General features: G+C 43.5%; 1 protein-coding gene across 2 annotated transcripts in view; it reads left to right on the top strand.

Annotated features, from left to right (window-relative positions):
* LOC146867033 (VPS10 domain-containing receptor SorCS1-like) overlaps positions 1-20250 on the top strand; it is a 3068338-nt gene that overhangs the window by 2483313 nt on the left and 564775 nt on the right. For both annotated transcript variants that reach the window (XM_085603449.1, XM_085603451.1), the window contains exon 16: positions 2006-2136. In XM_085603449.1, the coding sequence (XP_085459575.1) occupies positions 2006-2136 (131 nt within the window). The remainder of the gene's footprint in view (positions 1-2005; positions 2137-20250) is intronic.

Genomic DNA, 20250 nt, shown 5'->3' on the forward strand with positions numbered 1-20250 from the left:
AGCTTCCCACCCGCTGCCAATATTGTCACTGCACTCAAAGCTTGAGAGCAGCATCAAGATTTGCCTGAGCGTCCTTGATTTGCGCTCCCAGGGAGGCTGGGAGCCTGTGCCTGCTGTCGTTAACCCGACAAAGCGGCTCGGGTTGCAGACACCTTGAGTGCGCATGTGGGTTTGGTCGTCCTGAGACAGCCGGCCAAACCCACATGTGCACTGAAGGCAGTGCACCTACCACTCCCCCTCAGTGCTTGTCATCCCCCGGCCCTGCCCTCTAGACTCAGCACAATTAGAAGAAAAATAAAACGATAATAAAACGGGTTTAAAACCCATTTTATCATTGTTTTATTTTGCAAGTTTTTGAGGGTGCTGGCAATGGGGGCAATGCTCCTCCACCACAGCGGAGGACGCGCCGCTGTTGAGTAGGCAAAAGAAGCGCAGTGCTAGCCTTATGTAGTGAATTATCATGGGTTCCTAAACTGAGGGACAACCTCCGACATGCTGTGCTCTGCTCTTGCTACCGAGTTCCACAGGGACACATATTTATAACGGGGTAGCCTTCATACCTTTTCATGCCATGCTAGCGTTCTGCCCTCCTGACAGCACGCCAGCGGCAGAAGAGGATTCAATTCAGTCAGGGGTTGTCATTTCACTCACAGTCAACAAGATCTTTTCACCTGACTCGTATCACAGAGGTGAAAACACAAGAGAACAAAAAGCTGGGCACAAACTGGGACACGTGGCATTTCTCAAATACACGCATGTGCATGCATGGACGCACAGACGAATGTCTCATGGAGGAGAGGAAGAATACGAGAGATGGAGAGACCAAAAAAGAGAGAGGGTGAGCAAAAGCATGTGCTGTAGGAGAGTTTGGGGAGATTAAAAGTCCATTGGAAAAGGAAGGCATTAGAAAAAGAAATTTAAAACACAAAGATGGTGCGGGGAAGAGGGAAAAAAATAAATAGGGTTACACTTTGAGCAAGATGAAGAAAACAAAGCAGGGAATATGAAGAGAGACAGAAATTGAAAGGAAAGATAGGCTATGGTGCTCTAGGTAAACAAGCTGCATTCACTTAAATTTAATGGCATTTTACAATATAATTTAGCCGTGTACTGCTAAATATGAGTGCTATCTTATGTGACTTCATCCCAAAACCGTCTGGGAGATAAAAGCTTAAACTTTAGAAAACATCACACATTTGTTTGTTCGCATATTAAAGGCAAAACCTTTCAGTGCCCTTTTGTGCTACTTTGTAGTGCATTGAAAAGAGTTCCTGGAAAGGAGCCCTGGAAACGCACACGCTGTTCCGCTCTACTTTGTGTATCCTCTCTTGTAGCTACTTAAGCCTAGATGTGCACCCCACACAAATAATGGATTGGTTGCTCTTTAGAAAACAGAGCTCCCATTTCCAATCAAGCCACGTGTAAGGAACATGCCTCGAGTAGACATCATTTACAAAGGATGGACATAATCCTGTTTATACCAGAGAGAAGCGCACTGAAAAGTATTCTAACTGCATCGTAAGCAGAAGCTATCTGGAAGCAGTGAAAAATAAGTAATATGTTTAAATGTAGGCTAATCGTAGATATGTCTTAGACTTGAGATATAGAAAGAACAGTTATTTCCATATGATGGTACAAACTCTCTTTGGCTTGCTAATAATAGTTTCGATGTTTCCCTAACTGTACTCATTTATTGACCATACAAAGCTGAAAGCCTGAGGCAGCGTTGTCTGTCTTGTGGGTTTGGTCAGCATGTTGTGCTATCTTAACAACTCAAAACTTTTTTCTCTTTTGACACATAAGCTTAATGTTATATATTAAGCAATTTTGTAGAATATTCGATGTATTTAACATACGGTTACTTCTTCATTTTGTAAAATGTTATCACTTTATTTGTTTCATTTATATTTTAATACATTTTGTCTAAACCTTTGAAAGAAATCCTTTTCTCCGGGGAAACGGAATTCAAAGCTTTGTTTTTGTGATAGTCTGTTTTCTATTTCAGGGAGAAGCCTGCATAATGGGAGCCAGAAGGACGTACAAGAAGCGCAGATCAGAAAAGAAGTGCATGCAGGGAAAATATGCCAGTGCTATGTCCTCGGAACCCTGCGTGTGCACCGAGGCAGACTTTGAATGGTGAGCTACTTACTACTTTTGAAGTTCTTTGCAGTCAATGTGACACATTTGACTACAGGCTGACACTCTGAGCTGAATAATGAGGGTCGAAGTGCCTTTCCAGGCATTCTGGTGTGTGTGACTAGCAAAGATGCACGATCTGTAAGGGCGGCATGAGGAAGCAAGAACTGTGAACCCTGGGCTTCTCAAGTTGCATAACACACCTCATTTATTGGACCATAGGCTACTTCAGCCATGTCAATGGCAAGTCATGTTCCTTCTCTCCCCTATTTACCAAGCCAGAACACTTGAGTGTCCTGTTAGGCATCAACATCGAGATGCATGGATTTGATTTCTTCTAATATAGTCTTCGGGGCAGATTTATAATAACTGGCGCATCCCTGCATATCAGCAGGGATGCGCCAGTTATTGTGCGCCACAGCTCCGCCACCATGGATGCGCCGCATTCACAATGCGGCGCACCATGGGGCAAAAACGGCACAGATGTGTGACGCATCTGTGCCGTAAAAGTGGTGCATTGCTGGAGTTGCGTCGCAAGCGCGACGCAGCTCTAGCAATGCTTTGGGGGGACCTATCTTCACAATGCTGCGTCAATCCTTACGCCTGCTTCAAGCAGGCGCAGGGTTTTGACGCAGCATGGGCTCAAAAGTGACTGAGTGAAATCATGTAGATTTCACTCAGCCACTTTTAGGAGGCGTTCCTGCGACGGAACCCCCCCCCCCTGCACAGGTACGCCTACTGCTGGCGCAGGGCTTTACAACGTGACGCATCTCCCAGATGCGTCACGTTGTAAATACCCCGCATCATGGCGCAGGATTTGCGCCGCCGCTGCGTCACAAAAGTGACGCAACGGCGGCGTAAATGAGGCGCAAGGGACTCATAAATCTGCCCCTTCGTGTTTAGTGGATATGGGAAGTAATGTGGTACATTCTACGGGTAGCAGGAAATGTCCCTCAGGTGAGTATGCAATATGCGTTCTGGCAGAGGATGTCCGATGGCAGGGAGCTCCTCTGGCATTCTATCAAAAAAGCCCTTTTAATACTGTGGAAAGAACAATAGGCTTGGGCGTGGGCCAGGGTTTTTCAAACAATGTCTAATAGAGGCTATACATATGCTGTTCGATGGGGACATCAGCGTTGTGATGTAAGGATCTATGGCCCAGATTTGCAATACAATGTTCAATCTACAGGTGTGAAATGTACCAACTGTTTGTGAAAACAGTACATTATGCACAGTGTTATATTCAAAAAGCATGTTTGAGCTTGTAAATATGCTGTATGTGCTTCACATGTATGTAAACATGCAGAACTACATCCTGTTGGCAAAGCTCTTGTAGACAAATGCATATTTAGGCACTATAATTGAATAGTGAAAAATAAAAAATTCAGGAGGTAAGCCATTATGAGTTTCCCCACCAACGTTGATAGAGATTCAGGGTGCACAGACATCCCATGACCTACCCCACCGGTTATTACTTAAATTCTCACAGATTAGGGACTATATTTTGCTGTGTTGCAGGATTATTACTGCACCTGTAAGGTCTGGCTTACTTCTCTGTCTTTATAGCGAATCTAAGAAGTCACTAATAAGCACCATCTATCAAAGCTGTTGTCAATATAGAATCAACGATAGCCATAAACTTGTTTTTAAATGGAGTCATCTCCTCTCTGAGGACATAGTCCCTTCTGAATTCTTGGCTGCATTAGAAACTGTAGAGGGTTCAGTACACTCTATCAATATAAGACTACAACAATTTAAAACTTTACGTATGTTATATTACACCCCCGACAGAATACCAGAGTAGGCTGGGAATGATAGTGGGGATAAAACCAAGTGTCCAAAATATAGTCCCTAATCTGTGAGAATTTAAATAATAACCGGTGGGGTAGGTCATGGGATGGTTGCAGCCCTTTGAATGTACGAAACCCGTTTAAATCATACATATGTCCTAATCGATCAACCGCATAGCGAGCCCAAATTCTGCCAATTGAAACATGGAATATATCCGGGAGGATTAAGTTATCCCATAAGGGCATAAGTGGTTAGGAATATTTGGATGAGATTTTACGCCATATATAATCTATATCTTTATTAACCTTAAATCTAAACCTTTTGAAATAGTTGGGGTCACCCAATATGTTTAAGAACAGTCTGCTATCCGGTCCAAGCGTAAAGCGATAACAGAAAGCGGTGCAATCTTGATTACCAAATGTCAACCTATTGCAAAGGTGTCCAGCAAAGGCAGCCCAGAAAGAAAGCTTAAAATCAGGGAGCTGAAGCCCTCCTTGATTATAAGGAAACTAAGTTAACCATATTGCATGCCGTGCCAGCCTATAGCTCCATATAAAGCTTCCAGTGGCACCCTCTAGCTGTTTAAAAAAGGAATGTGGAACGCATAGGGAACTGCATGAAAGAGATATAAGAATTTAGGTAAAACATTCATTTTAAAAATATTACATTTCACAACAATGCTGATGGGTAACTTACTCCAATTTTTTTAATTCTTTATGACAATCTGCAAAAGAGGCTCATAATGTAGCTTAACTACTTGTTCCACCTGTGGCGTAAACTGAACACCTAAATATGTAGCCAATGGACAAACCCCAGAAATTGATATTTATGGGCAAAAGTTAAGAAGAATTTGTGTTTTAGTTACATTCAGCTTACACCCAGAAAGGATACCAAGTGTATTGGCTTTGTCTTTAATAGATTCCAAGGCAGATGAAGGAATAGAGAAATAGACTGCCACATCATCGGCATAAGCTGTGATTGTAAGATCACACCCCTGATATAATAGGCTGAATATGATCATTTAAATACAAAAAACGCAGATACAGCTCACTATATGTAGCGAATAATAAAGCTAAAGTGGGCACCTCTGTCGGGTGCCACAAAAAAATCCTAAAAGGAGTAGATAATAAGCCTGCATAGGCCAATTGAGCACTAGGATTCATATATAAAGCCTGCACCCATTTATAAAAGAAATCATTCAGGTCAAAGGCCATCAACATTGCCCAGAGGCACTCCCACATGACACAGTCGAGCACCTTCTCAGAGTCTAACAGTGTCATTCCCATCGAATGCAGAAATTGCGGTGTTGACATTACCCGTAGTATCCCTCCCCAAAGTAAATCCATGTTTCCGGCTCAATACTAACCCCAAGATAAGAGGAGCAAGCCTGGCTGTTAAGATTTTTGCAAAAATGTTGGCATAAGCATTGAGGAGAGATGTAGGGCGGTACGAGCCACGCTCCTCTGGTGGCTTAACTTTCTTTATTCGTGAGCAGGGAACATCCCGCTTGCCCCTATAAATTAAATAGCGTTGATCAAGAGTCAATAATATTATTCTTGAAAGTTTTATGAAAACTCAAGCTGTATTTTGCCAGAAGGTCACACAGACAAAGCTTCAGTGATTTCGGTACTAGTCATTTCTTCCTAAAGAGCCAAGACATGCATCTCATCCAGCACTGGGAGAGCACAGCCCTATAGATAACACCCAATACCTTTCTAATCAAATACATCACACTGACCATAAAGACTCTGATAAAAAGCAGAAAATTGCCACACTATTGCTTGTGAGTGCATATGTAGCAGACCACTCTCACCTTTATTAGCATTAATGTGACTCCTAGACTTCCTATCCACAATTTGATATGCCAAAAGCACCCAACCTGCTCACCATACTCGTATTGAAGAGACTGTTGCCTGTTGTAACTAGCCGCAATCTTCTTCTTCAATACCCTCCCCATGTTTGATCACTTTTCAATCAGAGAAAAATATAATATCTGTTGCTCATGACCACCCCCCCTTCTGACTTCACTAGCATGTAAGAGTTCTAATTGCATAACTGACCAACAGAGTGCCTGCAAATTGATTTCTTTATTTCTGTTTTTGTGGAGAGTTAACTGCTGCGTAATACCCCCAATAAAGACCTTTATTGCTTCCCATACAACCAATGGAGAAACCGTGCCCTTATTAATTTGAACAAACTCTGACATACTATTTGCAACAGACAGAACATTTTCTATTTTCATAAGTAAATGGCGAGGAAAGGAGAATGGGCACCTCTCACTTCCTGTCATCTGTAAGTGGCAAAATAGCAATATAGGTTTATGAGCTGAGGTTACTCTGGTTGACACTTCCATGTCAGCAGCTTGCAGTAAATTATCACTAACAAAAGCCATATCAATCCTGGAGTAGTGTCTTTGTGGTACAGAGAAATACGTGTATCCTGGCTATGTTTTATTTAATGCCCTCCATGCGTCCCTTAGACAATTCAAATGCACCAGTTCAAGGATGGAGGCTTTAACTTTCACCATTTAAGGAGAGGTACATTGGTTGCTAGTCTATAGTATAGTTTAATGTACAATTAAAATCTCCAATAACTAAAAGCTCACCTGTCCATTCCAATAGCTCTAAAGATAACCCATCTATCATATCTGGTTCATCAACATTAGGCCCATATACTGTAAAAAACACATATTTAGAACCATACAATGATAGATGCACAATCATCCAACAGCTCCTGTGAGCCACAATAGTTTTAAGCAACTTATAATCTAGTGATTTATCCATCAAGATAGCTATACCCTTGATGGAGATGTATTGAGATATACAAGCAATTATATTGTATCCAAGCTGCCTAAGTAATTGTCTGTCTTCATAAGCTAAATGTATCTCAGTGAGTGATACTAAATGGGGCTTAAACATTTTAATTTCCTTGCGTACTAATTGGCAATTGCTGGATAAATTTAAACCAGAAACATTCCAACATAATCATTTAACTTTACCCATTGATAAGATCCCACATTTTTGTCCATTGTCCATTCGTCCAAATCTAAAAAGACCTTCGCCTCACAGTTTAAAACGAGAATACAACATAGTAATAACGATGATCACTTTGACTTATTTTGCACCCCTCAAAGGACCACCCCACTCCCCCATGAACTGCCACCCTTCCCTTAACTCTGGCTGGCAGACTCAACCCTGACCCAACACTGTTAATGGCCTGACAGCCCTGAAAGCTTACCCCCTGTGTCACCCAACACTGACCGCACCCCTCATATAGTGTAGCTTCCCAAGGATGGGGACAAAGAGAGGAGGAAGTCAATATATCAGAAAAAAGAGACCAAAAACCAAAAGCAAAGAAAAATCTAAAAACAAATCCCCATTATGAGAGAAGAAAGACAACCATAAAGATTCTACACAATTCAGCCCTTTCATGCTAAAGAAAATCTGTGCCGCGCCCTACTCTGTAGAACAAAATCGCCTTTGTCTGTCCTTAACATTGAACCTAGCAGGTTCCTGCAGGAAAACTGGAATCTTATCAGCCTTAAATGGATCTATAAATTGTCTCAGCTCCCAGAGCCTGTCCATTGTAGGTTTACAGAAATCTGACTGAACAGATATCGATGTGGAATCTACTATTACAGGGGCTGCTGGGCGAGCTTTGATAAAAATGGCCTGCCTTAACAGAAAATTGCCAATATAGATCAAGCTAGGATAATAATTTGCTACCCTACTGCTGGTCTCAGAAGTATTCGGCTTAGCCAGGTGACTAATGGGAAGCCAGTGTGCTCTCTGGATTTGAGAGTCCATGTCCCAATCAGACAGTTCTGGAAATGCTAACCTGAATAGCTGCACAATAAACTGATGAAGGCCATCCCCCTACTTTCCCTTCCAGTATACCAAATATACATAAGTTAACCCACCTCTGTTGATTTTGACTAATGATCTTGTATTTACTATGTCCAAGACCCTTTGCTGAAGTTCCACCACCACTGTAGAAAGAGCTGATACTTTACTGGTAACTTCAGCTAGCGAACGCCAAATAGTTGCATTGTCCACTCGGACTTGTGCATAATGTGCTTCTGCATACTGAGCCTGAGGCATCTGCAATATAGTAAGTAGTGTTTGCTCCTGCTTATTGTCCAATATGAACCGATCAGATATAGCTGCTGCTGGAGAGCAGGCTGGTGGGACATTGACTGGTGAGTAAAGGCTAAACTCAAATGGGGCCGAATTTTCTGGGCTGCTAGAGATTTAAGAAAGTGTTTCTACAGAGCCTCGCTTTTCCATCTTGGCAAGATTGTGAGAATCCAGTGAGGCAGTAAATCAGCATGATATTAATGCCTTTACCTTACCCTTTGACATTACCCAGTACCGCAATGGGCTACCTTTGGCCACCTTATACACTGTCTGGCTCCTTTGTCGTGAGGGGGTTGATTTGCCACCATGCTCACTTTTAGATACATCCTGAGGCTTCTTCGTTTCACCTCTAGTGTTTTTAGATGGCGGCTCACTGTTTTTCACAGAAGTAACAGCATCCAATTTATCCACAGCCTCTTCTATTGTGCTTAGAGTTTTGACTACCGTGCAGAATCGGTGCTATCCCATCCTGGTACTCTTGCTACAATATTACCACCTGAAGGAATCATTGAACTATCTGTGAACCCCACCAGAGCAGCAGCCATGAACATATCAGCAAGTGAGGACTCATCCCCCGGGCCTCCAGAGTGTATGCCTTCAGTATAGGAGCTGACCTGAGCAAAGGATAGCTGAATTTAGACTCTGCTCAGTGGTCCCTAAGCCCTCACGGAAACCATAGAGAATGGCTCCGTAGGATACATTGCCCGTGGGGTGTTCCATCTGTGCTTCCATTCTCAGCTCAAGCCTTGGCGGGGTTACGGGCCCCCTTACTGCTTTGGTGGACATTTGAACGTGGCGGCACCATTCCGAAAGGATTTGCAGGCAGGGCTCCACTAATATCTCCCGCTGCAAAACTTTTCACAAAAACAAACGCTGGGAGTCCACATCATCCTCACTTGAAGAGGCGCCCCATTTGCTACCTCCAGCTCAAATTATCTCTGAAAAAAGGGAGTAAAGTTCAGTTCAGTTCAGGTGGAGTGGGTGCTGCAAGGTGATGCAGCCGACATTTGGTGAGAGCATGAAAGAGGCATGGAGGAGGTCTCTGCGGCAAGATCAGCCCTGTATTTTCCCCCACTCCTGGATTGTTAAGTGTTTATCAGTACCAAAACAATGAAAGTCAAAGCAAAATAGAATAAAATCCCACAACCAATTTATACGTCTATAGAGACAAGTTTAATAAGGAAAATGAAACAAAAATGACTAAAATCCAATACAGGTAATCACATATATGATTTTTGAGATATTTAAGGTAAAATTGCCAAGAAAAAGTAAAGCACTAAAAAAAATTAAAGTGCTAAGCATAAGACACTGACAGCAAGAAGGTAAATCCCAGTCAAAGATTTTACCTTCTGACTTATTCTAAATTGGAATTCAAAATCCTCCAGTGGAGAAGGCTGCTGGGTGCATTCTGCAAAGTCCTCCTGAAGTGGGATAGCCATCAGACAATGTCCCACTGAAACAGTTTTGTTCAGAGAAAGTTCCAAGTGTAAAAATGAAAACATCATGCCCTCTAAAGTCTCCCTGTTGGTACAATACTTTTCACACCTTTGTCCAAATAATAATTCAGCCTTTGAACTTTGCCTCTTTTTTGGAGTTAAACATCCTCCAGCTGAACAAACCTGCAAGCAGTATCTGAAGTCCTCGAGAAGCCAAACACCTTTGCAGCAAGGTCCCACTGAAAGACTGGATGTCTTTGAAAAGGTCCTAAGCCCCAATGTTTCAGGCTTTCTCTGGAGCAGTTCCCCTTAGTCTCTATTACGGCTCCCAGGATATCAGGGACTGCACATAGCAGACAGAATGAGGCTCAGCCAAGGCCACGAGCAGGGTCCAGTTCAGGTGCAGTTGCTACTGGCCACTCAGGGAAAAGTGGCTCTTGTAGCTTTTTATGTCACTGTAGCCTCACAGTTGGTCAGCCAGCTGACCCTTGGAGTTTACTTCTAAGTCAAGCCCAGGAAAAATGTATTTGATTGCTTTTTTAGACAATCATAAAAGCACATAAAACACACAATTAATTTACTCATAAGTAGACAGGTATAAAAAGAAAGAAAAATAGTTTATGCAAAATTATTATTAAAAGTCAAACTTGATAAAAATATGACAATGCCCCAGTACTCTCAGCGCTTAAATTACAATGCATTTCCTTTGATATAATACTTTCTTCAAGAACCTGGCCATCCTCCATGCTATGTGTTCATTCTCCAAGAGCTGGAGAATAATCAGTGCCGGGCGACATTGTCTTATCTCAAGTGATTTTTAAATTGAAGCAATCCATATCTTCCTTAACTCCCTATGAAATTTACAAAATGAAACAACATGGATAGTAGATTGGGCTGACTGGTTGTCACATGGACACATTTGCAAGTCTCGGGCCCAGTCGTTGATGTTAGGAAAGGTTACAAATCTATGAAAGTTCCCCAGCCTAAATCTAGTTAATAGTAACCTAACGTACCCACCACGTACAAATATTAAATAAGATTGTATGCTAAAAGTGGTTAAAATCAGCTGATTATGAAGGGCTTTAAAATCTCTACTGATATTTTTAATGTGTACAATAACTTGACATCCTCCTTTTTTGGCCCTTTCTCGAAACTGTCTGGATAGAACTCGGGTCAGTAAAGTATTCTAAGTGACCTAAATCGGACATAAAATCTCGAATGTACTTTACCCATGGTATCTCTAATGCCCCTTCCAATTTCAGACTATTCTTTAAGATGTCCCAGTTCAATTTTGTCTCTACTTTCGTCCAGATCCTATGCCATAGGAGGATAGGTTCCAATTTAATAAGATCAGAAATATATGGAAGCCCCAGTTCAGCAGGGCAAACATACGAGGAAGTACTAGCCGGTACAGACAAAATATATCTTAAAAAGGAGTGTTCCACCAACTGTAGTGGGTTAATATTTGCAAATCCCCACACCCCGGCCCCATACATAGCAGTGGCAATACAATTTGCTTTGTAAATTGTAATAAACTCTACAGGAGGGCTCGTGCCCAGTTTTCTTGAGAACTTCACATGGGCTGTTGTTCTTAGGAACGCCAGTTTTTTTTAACCGAGACAGCCTGGGTCCATGAGTCATTTTTATGAAATAATATTCCAAGATATGAGAAGCTCTTAGTGGGCTCTATCTTCTGTCCGTCCACAAACATGTCCCTGGACCTCTGACTACCACAGCCACACCTCATTATTTAGGTCATCAAAGTGTTCACTCTAAGACCAAGATCATTCATAAAATTAGAAAAGCTGCCAAGGACCCTTCGTAGGCCTATTTGCGTACGAGACATCAAAACTGTGTCATCTGCATAAAGGAGCACAGGCATTGGGCGTCCGGTTATTTGAGGAAAATCTCGTCCGTCTTTAAGGAGGGCCTGACCCAATCCATTAATATATAAATTAAAAAGGAAGGGGGCCAAAAAACACCCTTGCCTAACCCCCCTCCTAATTGAAAAAGGAGCCGTGCGTTCACCACCCATACCATAACGCACTCGTGCCTTAGCGTCATTATAAAAACACTTAAGAAAGTGGATAATTTGTGCATCCACTCCCATGGTCTCGAGGATCTCCCATAGTTACCGTGGTTCACTGAATCGAAAGCCGCGGCGAGATCCACGAAAGCTAAAATCAGTCTGCCCTTCTTCACCCGGGTATATTTCCCAACAAGGATAGCTAAATTTAGACACTGTTCAGTGGTCCCTAAGCCCTCACGGAAACCATATTGTAAATCAGATAGGACCTGGTTGTCCTCAGCCCAGTCATGTAGGCGTTCCAGGATTATTCGGCCAACTACTTTGGTCAAGGAATCCAGTAATGAGATAGGCCAATAACACCCAGGGTCTTGGCGGTCCCCCTTTTTAAAAATTGGGACAATGATGGATTCCACCCAAGTAGTTAGAAAAGGGGTACGACAACTCGCAGTAATTACCTGGGTGATAATTGGTCCCCAAGGGTCATGTTTGTTTTAAACAAATCTACAGGGACCCCATCCGGCCCAGGTGCCTTGCCACCCAGGCTTGCCGGAATTGCCCTATTTACTTCCTCAAGCGTGAACTGGAGGTCTGAGTAGTACGTTAAGGGATCCCCGTTAGTTTCCCCTTGATTATTATGGGTTTGTACGTTTATGTTTCTCTGACCATTATACACCGTAGAGAAATGCTTGATCTATTGGTCCTCCGAAATAGCAATTTCAATTGAGGGACCACCTCCAGAAGATAGAAAGGGTGATTTTACTGCTTTCCAAAATGATGAACTATCTTTCATTAGTGAGGCTTTATGGAGGGATTCCCAGGCTTCATCTCTCAAGGCATCTTTTCTAACCTTAAGTGCTATCGAATATTCCATTCTTGCCTGTCTCACACCGTTTGAGTTCCTTGGTATCCTATGTAGTTCATGCTTTAAATTGGTGTAAGCCAACCATAAGTCTTTTCTTTATTCCAATTCTGAACAAATAGTACCTCCTTTACCGCCTTGATATTGATTGAAAGGAGGATAAGATGCTATCTGGAGTAGCTGATTCACTCAGGCAGGTGTCAAAGGCCAGTTTACACATAGTTATTACTTGTTCAGTGACTATTATAGGGTCCACCATTGACCAGCGCTAAGTGTATCCATTTGTTTTATCAATTGTTATGTTATCTAACGCTGATGGACTTTGCCATACTTGTCAGATTTACTAATCGGAAGAAGAACAGAAATACACAAGGGGTAGTGGTCGCTCAGAGAGTTATCATCAACAGAGAAGGAGTGCAACCTACACGCATGACTGTTTGACAGTAATCTATGGTTGTACATAAACCTCTGCCATTAAAGGTGTGGCACATGGGAACTGGTTTCGGACATAATTCATTTGCAAAACCCAGGTCAAAAGAGAAAACTATTTTGTTAAACAACTCCCTCAGGAAAGAGTGTCGGAAATGGGTGTTACTTATCTCTTCCTCACCAATGAGGCCACATGATCTACCATCATCATTTGAACATAAAGCACAATTGAAATCCCCCAAATCAACATCATGTCTTTTACATTATCTCTACACAGAGAGTTTAAATCGTTGCCCATTTTTTTCACCACAGACGCACATTTGTCCGGAGGAATGTTATTATAAAAATTTGACAATACCATACAATGATTAGTATTTATATATATTTTAAACAATTGATAAAATGTTTCCTCTAGGTGTGGCTCTATCTTTCTCATCTTCACCCTACTTGATATGGAAAGCGACCTTAACAACGCGGTCAAAACACTGCAATACATTTACATTGCTGCTTTTACAACGCAAGTCGTTGCAATGACTTGCGCTGGATGGCGCTATAGACTAAGGAATAGTGTGATTTACTATTCCAACACCTTCCCTACTATACATAGGCTGGAGTTGAAATAGTAAATCATACTATTCCTAAATCCATCGCTGCGCTCTCCAGCGCAAGTCGTTGTAACGACTTGTGTTGTAAAAACAGCGATGTAATATACTGCGATCTAAATGATCGCATTGTAACATCATACATCCACTTGATATATAGGTACTGAGCCCCCCCTTCGCCCTCCATTTGCTCGAGTGTGAAATGTTTTGAAACCATTGATATGAATAGGTTCCTTAGCCCACGTTTCTTGAAGGCATAATATGTCATGCTTTGCTATGAAGTCACACCAAATTGGATTTATCAATTTAAAGCGTAAACCTGATATATTCCACGAAACCAGATTGCAAAGGATTTTATCACTTCTACCTATAGCGCTAGGCTGTGTAGCCTTACTGGGCAAATAATAGGTGGCTGGGCTGGGCTTATGGATACATGAGAGTTGGAGGATCCTGCCGGGGCCGAATTAGTAATACCCATGCCCGCCTCCTCCTGCTCACTAGAAACTGGAAGTGACAGTCTATTAGCCGTAGCTGCACAAGCTTGAATCAATGTGGTTTTCTGCTTAAGTGCCTCATTACCTCAGTATCCATTTAAATTAAACTTAGACTTTTGAGAATAGACTCAATATCATAACGGTTACTAACTAAGACTGCATATCTAGGCTGTCTATTCCGTGTGAATCTCTCCTCTTCAGAGGTTGGCCATGGGGGTCTAGGTGGTTGATAAACATACTCTAGTGGTAGAATATTAATACACTGCGCCATTACGGTCCAGTTACCAGCCCTATCTAGGATTGACTGGACCAGACCTGGAGACCTAAATGTTAAACTACGCAGTCTCCATCTAGTGTGTTAGTGGATTTACCTACCCAACCTATTGTCGTGCCATTTTGAATGCAGAGAACAGCCTATTAGTTATACCAGTCCTTGCACTCAATAGGTGTAGCGACTTGTTCCTCAATGTAGACCAATGTTCTGTGACCTTGGATAGCAGAGGGGGAACATTAGCCAACAGAACCGTGTACGGGGTTACTTCTGGGGAAGGTACAGGTTCAAGTTTGGGCTTGTGATGTCTCCCTGATAACTCTGTGTACTTATAAATTTCTCGCCCACACCTTGTGTGGTACTCCTCATACCGACAGATGCGCCATTTGAGGGGTTTACAATCTGGGCATGTGTATAATTTAAGCCATCTTTATGGTTGTCAGGCCCTAAATGATCTAGTGAAGGTAGTGCTTCTATTTGATTAGGAGGCCCAGCCTGAGCTGTACTATTATTGGTGCTAGACTGATGCGTTAGTCCACTTGCAGAATTGTTTCCGGGATGATTAACCACTATATCCATCCCTCTGTTATGCAGCATCTTCTTATCTCTACATTGGGTACTGTCGGAGGGCTGGTGAAATATTAATAGCAAGCCCTTCCCGCTTTATTAATCTCACTTCCATTTGAGACAGTTTATGTATTAAAGGGTCCAGCAAAGCTGATACTATTGACTCTAATCTCTTCCAAAAAACCTCCTACTCCAAAAATGGAGGTATGCCAGTCATCCCAGCGGTTTTGGGCGCTAAACTAGGCCCCCTGGCTACAATCATTTTTGGCAGACTTAGTTTTATGCCCCGTTGTCTTTTGGAGATGATGATTTTGTTTCTGGGGTCCCCAGCCCTTCCTTTTCTTTGATGGCTGCTCATCGCTGTTGCCTTGACTCGTTTTTGCCTTTTGAACCCGAGTAGTTACATTAGGCTTGGTAGACCTGTCTTCTGTCTCAGATACTTCAGTATACTCAGGGTCTACTTCTGTAGGTTGCGACAAGTTAAGTTGGATATAGGAATCTTCTGGGCTAGTTTGCGGAGAGAGTTCACTAATTGCTGCCCGATTCTTTGGGAGCTGGGGTTCTAGCAACAATCTCCGCTAAGTTCAATCTCATGTATAAGTGCTGATACTGCTCTCAATAGAAAGGCATCCAATGTTCCAATGACTCCCTGCCCAGTGCCAAACTTTGACCCTATGTCCAATCACAAGAGTAACAGTAACACTTTTTGCACAGTACCTTTCAGAGCACGCATGACAACGTCCAGGGTTCCAACTTCTCAATAATGTGGCCCAGCCCGGCCTCCTACAATCCCCATAGGTCAACACACTTGGGAGGCGATAACGATGCGTTGGCGCCTCCCAGGTGCGTTGATCTATGGGGATTGTAGTCCCTTCTGTACAAATGCGGTCTGGCGGTGCAGGCAGGCAAAGAAGAAACAAACACGGGTTCCCGCGCTGCGGAAGCCCCAGTCCCCTCTTATGCGACTCCTGGCGCGTTGATCTATGGGGATTGAAGTCCCCTCTGTGCAAATGCGGGCTGGCAGTGCGGGCAGACAAAGTAGAAACCAACACGAACTTCTAAATCATGGATATGACTGGGACCATGTCTAGCCCCTCAGTCTCCACACAGGTTATAGAGAGCAGATTCGGTCCACTTCATATCTTCCTCAGGTCCAGATGTGTCTGATGTGCTGTGGATAAGGCGCCACTTTTGTAAGATTTACTAGCCAGTGAGTTGGGTGACTCCTGCACACTACTTAACCAATGAGGAAACTGTTTCTAGTTTTCCTTCCCACTTCTGCAGCACAAAACCAGTTTGCCTTTCTGCAAACTATTCTGAGTGAATTTAAACATGGCTGCACCCTTCTGCTCTTGGAGGTTTCTGTTGTCCCCAGCCAGGGGTGTGTTTAGGGAAATTAGCAATCCCCTTCTACTCGATCCCACCAAACTCGTCCTGGGACCAGCTCCTCTTTACACTGGGGTGGTGCCAAGCTGGCTACAGGTGACACAGGGGTAAAATACTTTTCTTCCTCAGGTCTTCCTTTAGACTTAACTATGATCCATGGTTACTTTTAAGTTAATTACGTTCCTGAACCTTCCCCAGCTGCCCTTTATGAGCAGAGAGGAGTTCTACATATTAAACCCATGCATTTCTGCCAGAATGCCTAAGCCATTGTCTCATTAAGGTGAACTACTGATAGGAGTCCCCTGTCTGCAAGGCGTACACTAATTAGCCTACTGGAGGTTTGGCACATTCATACCTTTACATTCTTTATTTTTCCTTAATGTCTATCAAAAATATGACTACACCAGTGAATTGGATTTTTTTTATAAATATTAAAAATAGTGGTTTAATCATTTTTGTAGCTTAATTCAAACCAGAGTTAGTAGAAATAGTGTTTTGCTCCAAACTCCAACCTTTCTCATAGCAGTAACTAAAACCCTGTGCATTGAAAATAGCTTTTTGGGGCTAGTCCTTGTAAGTACATACCAACACTAAATTCTTGCATATTTCACTTTTAAATACTAGGCATCCTACATTGTGGTCTAAAATGCCCACTTAGGTGTGACATATGTAAAAGTAGGGTTTTTTATGGTTCATTTGAAGGTTCCATCTGCAGGTTTAAAAGCTGCAGCAGTCAGGCTACGCAGGTAGGCCCAAATCATGTTTTTTTGTCATCTGATAAGATGGCACCACATTTGGTGCAGTTAACAACTTTCCATGACATATGTGTATTTTTCTTTACTTTATTCTGTGGCCTTACTGGGAAAATTTAAGTTGCCGATTGGGGAGTAGTTAATTTTACCATGTTTTCTGGGCATCAATCAATCAAGCAGTCAGGATTTATAAAGCACGCCTACACAACCGATATCCAGGCGCTTTCTGGCACAGGAGGCTTATTAGAACAGCCAGGTACTGAGGGCCATTCAGAATTCCAGAACTGAGGTGGTGGTCCGAAGGTGGGTGGAGAGGCCGTTCTAGGTCTTTGCTGCAATGTGGTAGAAGGAGCGTCCTCCACTTCTGCTTCAGTAGATGCAGGGAGTATGGCCAAGTAAAAGGGAGGTAGTTTTCTCAATGTTTGGTGTAAGTTCAGGCAGTGGTAAATGTAAGTGGGTCCATGGTTGTGTAGAGCCTTGTGTGCGTGGGTCAGCAGCTTGAATTGGCATGTCTTCTGTATGGGGAGCCAGTGGAGTTGCCTGAGGTGGGGGGTGATGTGGGTTCATCAGGGAAGGCAGAGGATGAGTCTGACTGCAGCATTCTCTATTGTCTGAAGTCTCTGTAGAAACTGTGTGGTGATTCCTTCATAGAGGGAATTGCCATTGTCCAGTCAGCTAGTGATGAGGGCTTGTGTCACAGTGAGTCTCGTGTGTAGGGGTAGCCACTTGAAGATCTCACGTAGCATTCGCAGAGTGTGGAAGCAGGCAGAGGAGATGGCATTGATCTGTGATTTAATGGCGAGCTTGTTGTCAATGATGATTCCGAGGTTTGGGGCGTGTTTGGAGGGAGTGGGTGTGGGTCCTGGGTCTGATGGCCACCTGAAGTTGTTTCATGTGTTGCTGCTATTGCCAAATGTCAGTACTTTTGTTGTGTCTATGTTCAGCTCCAGGCAGTAGGTCTTCATCCAGTCAGCAGTGTTTGTCATGCATCAGTGGAATTTGGCTCTGGTGGTGGTGGGGTCATCGGCGAGGGAGTTGATGAGTGGGCGTCATCTACATAGGAAATTATGTTGAGACCGTGGGATCTGATGATGTTGGCCAGCGGGGTCATATATGCATTGAAGAGCTTGGGGCTGAGGGATCAGCCCAGGGGGACACTGCAGGTGATCTCCTTGGGGTCAGAGGTGAAAGGTGGGAGGTGGATCCTTTGAGTTTTTCCACTTAGGATGGAGGTGATACATTCAAGTTCATCCCCTTGGATTGCGATGTGGTGGAGTCTTTCGATAAGTGTGCGGTGAGATACGGTGTTGAAGGCTGCCGAGAGGTCGAGGAGGATCAAAGCTGCTGTTTTTCCTCAGTCAAGGAGGTTTTGTATGTGCTGTGACTACTGCAGAAGCTGAATTGGGTGGCATCAAGTAGCTGGTTCTGCTCCATATGTGTCATGAGTTGATTGTTGATGATCTTTTCCAGTACCTTTGCTGGGAATGGGAGCAGGGAGATCGGCCAGTAGTTTATGAGTTCACTTTGGTCAGAAGTGGGCTTTTTGAGTAGTTGTCTGACTTAGGCTTGTTTCCAGGGATTAGGAAATGTTGCAGTGATGATAGAGGCATTGAGTAGGTTGGTGAGTACCTGGGAGCACTGTAGTAGATGGATTTCATTTTTGAGGTGGTGTCATGGGTGGAGAGGATGTTCCAGGTAGTCAGTGTGTGGTGCGTGTCAGTTAAGGTGGTGGTGTATCCGTCAAAGAAGTCTATAGGTGTGCTTTGGGTTTGAAGTTTCTGAATATGGTTCCAGTCTTGTCATGAAAGAAGTGGGCATGGCTGTCACACAGCTCCTATGAGGGTGTGATGCTCTTTTCACTGGCAGCCGGGTTGGAGAATTCCTTAATGATGTTGACAAGTTCCTCTGTGTTATTGCTGCTGGTTTCGATGTGTGCAGCAATGGCTGTCTTCTGTGTTGCCTTCAGAAGGCGGTGGTAGAGGTTGAGGGAGGTCTTGAAGGCTGCCCTGTCAGAGGTATCCTTGCTTGTGCGCCATCTCCTCTCCTCTCCTCTCCTCTCGTTTAACTGTCCTGAGTTCTTGGGTGTACCAGCTGACCTTTTGAGAGGATTTTCAGAGCGCATATACTTGGGAATGACCAGCAGTATTCAATGTGCAGAGTTCAAAACCAGCAATACAAGTGAGCAAAAATGGGGATAAAGAAGAATTCTCTCACTGTTGGTTAACTTCAGAAAGAATAATCCATCTACATCTATCTTACAATACGAGTCATCTGTCCGGCAGTGGTACCATAGTGAAAAGTTGAAGAAGTCCATGATTCCTTCATAATTGTCTGTTTTAGTTGGTAGGAAGAAAATGTCACCTCTATGTACCTCCTTTTGTTGTTTTGAGGCAGCAGGAGCTTTATGAGAGACATGTTTGAGAGACCTTCACACATCTTCTCCTGCTCGGTTGGTGCTAGAGCTCAAAAGTTTGTGTCCACCATGTTGGCTTGGTATCCATGCAGCCAGAACACATGATTTTTATCGTAAATTTGATTTACTTTTGTTAGAAACTGGGTCTCTAGTTGGCAGAAGTATGCACCTGTCTAAGTAGGGGCCACTATCCTAGTTAGGGTAAGTCACCTCCGAGGACCTTGGCAAAGAGCAGGCAGACTTAACTTAGAAGGCAATGTGTAAAGTATTTGTGCAATATCTCATACAGCAATAAAGTCTGATTTAGGGTGGTCAGGGACCCAGTACTTATACCCAAATGTTACTTTGATATGGGGGGAGTTTCAAAGTCTGCCAACCTATCTGTGGGGGGCCAGGCTCTCTGTGGGTGGGACATCACTCCTTAGTGTGCGGTCAGGCCATTACCCTAGACACTAGGACTACTGGAGCTCTGATTACAGACGCTCCACGTCCTCTAGACACTGGGAGATCCTCCTCAAATGACCTATTGGTACAGCCTAGGCCCCCGACCTGGTGTTCCCTAAAGAAACCATCCAGGCCCTGACACTGGGTTTCAGGCACCTGGAGACACGCAGTCCCACCCACTCCTTCTCCGCAGAGACAGGACGTGAGCCCCTACACCGAGACCTAGCTGGGCTACTCTGAACCTCTTCCACCACACCGGGCTGGAAGACACCTCAGCCACTCCTATTGGAATCACTCCCCAATGCAAGTTCCCTATCCCAGAGAACTCACACCCAAGCAACTAGCAAGCTTCTTATCTCAGAGAACTCACACCATTCATCCACACACACACACTCCCCAGACTAGTAAGACAGTTTCTACCGCCCCTGATTTCTCAACCTGACCACCACGTGACACAGGTACTATCACTCTGGGAACTGGGAATGGGACATTCACATTCATCCAG

Source organism: Triturus cristatus, chromosome 1_2 (genome assembly GCF_964204655.1).
Source record: "Triturus cristatus chromosome 1_2, aTriCri1.1, whole genome shotgun sequence".
Taxonomy (NCBI): domain Eukaryota; kingdom Metazoa; phylum Chordata; class Amphibia; order Caudata; family Salamandridae; genus Triturus; species Triturus cristatus.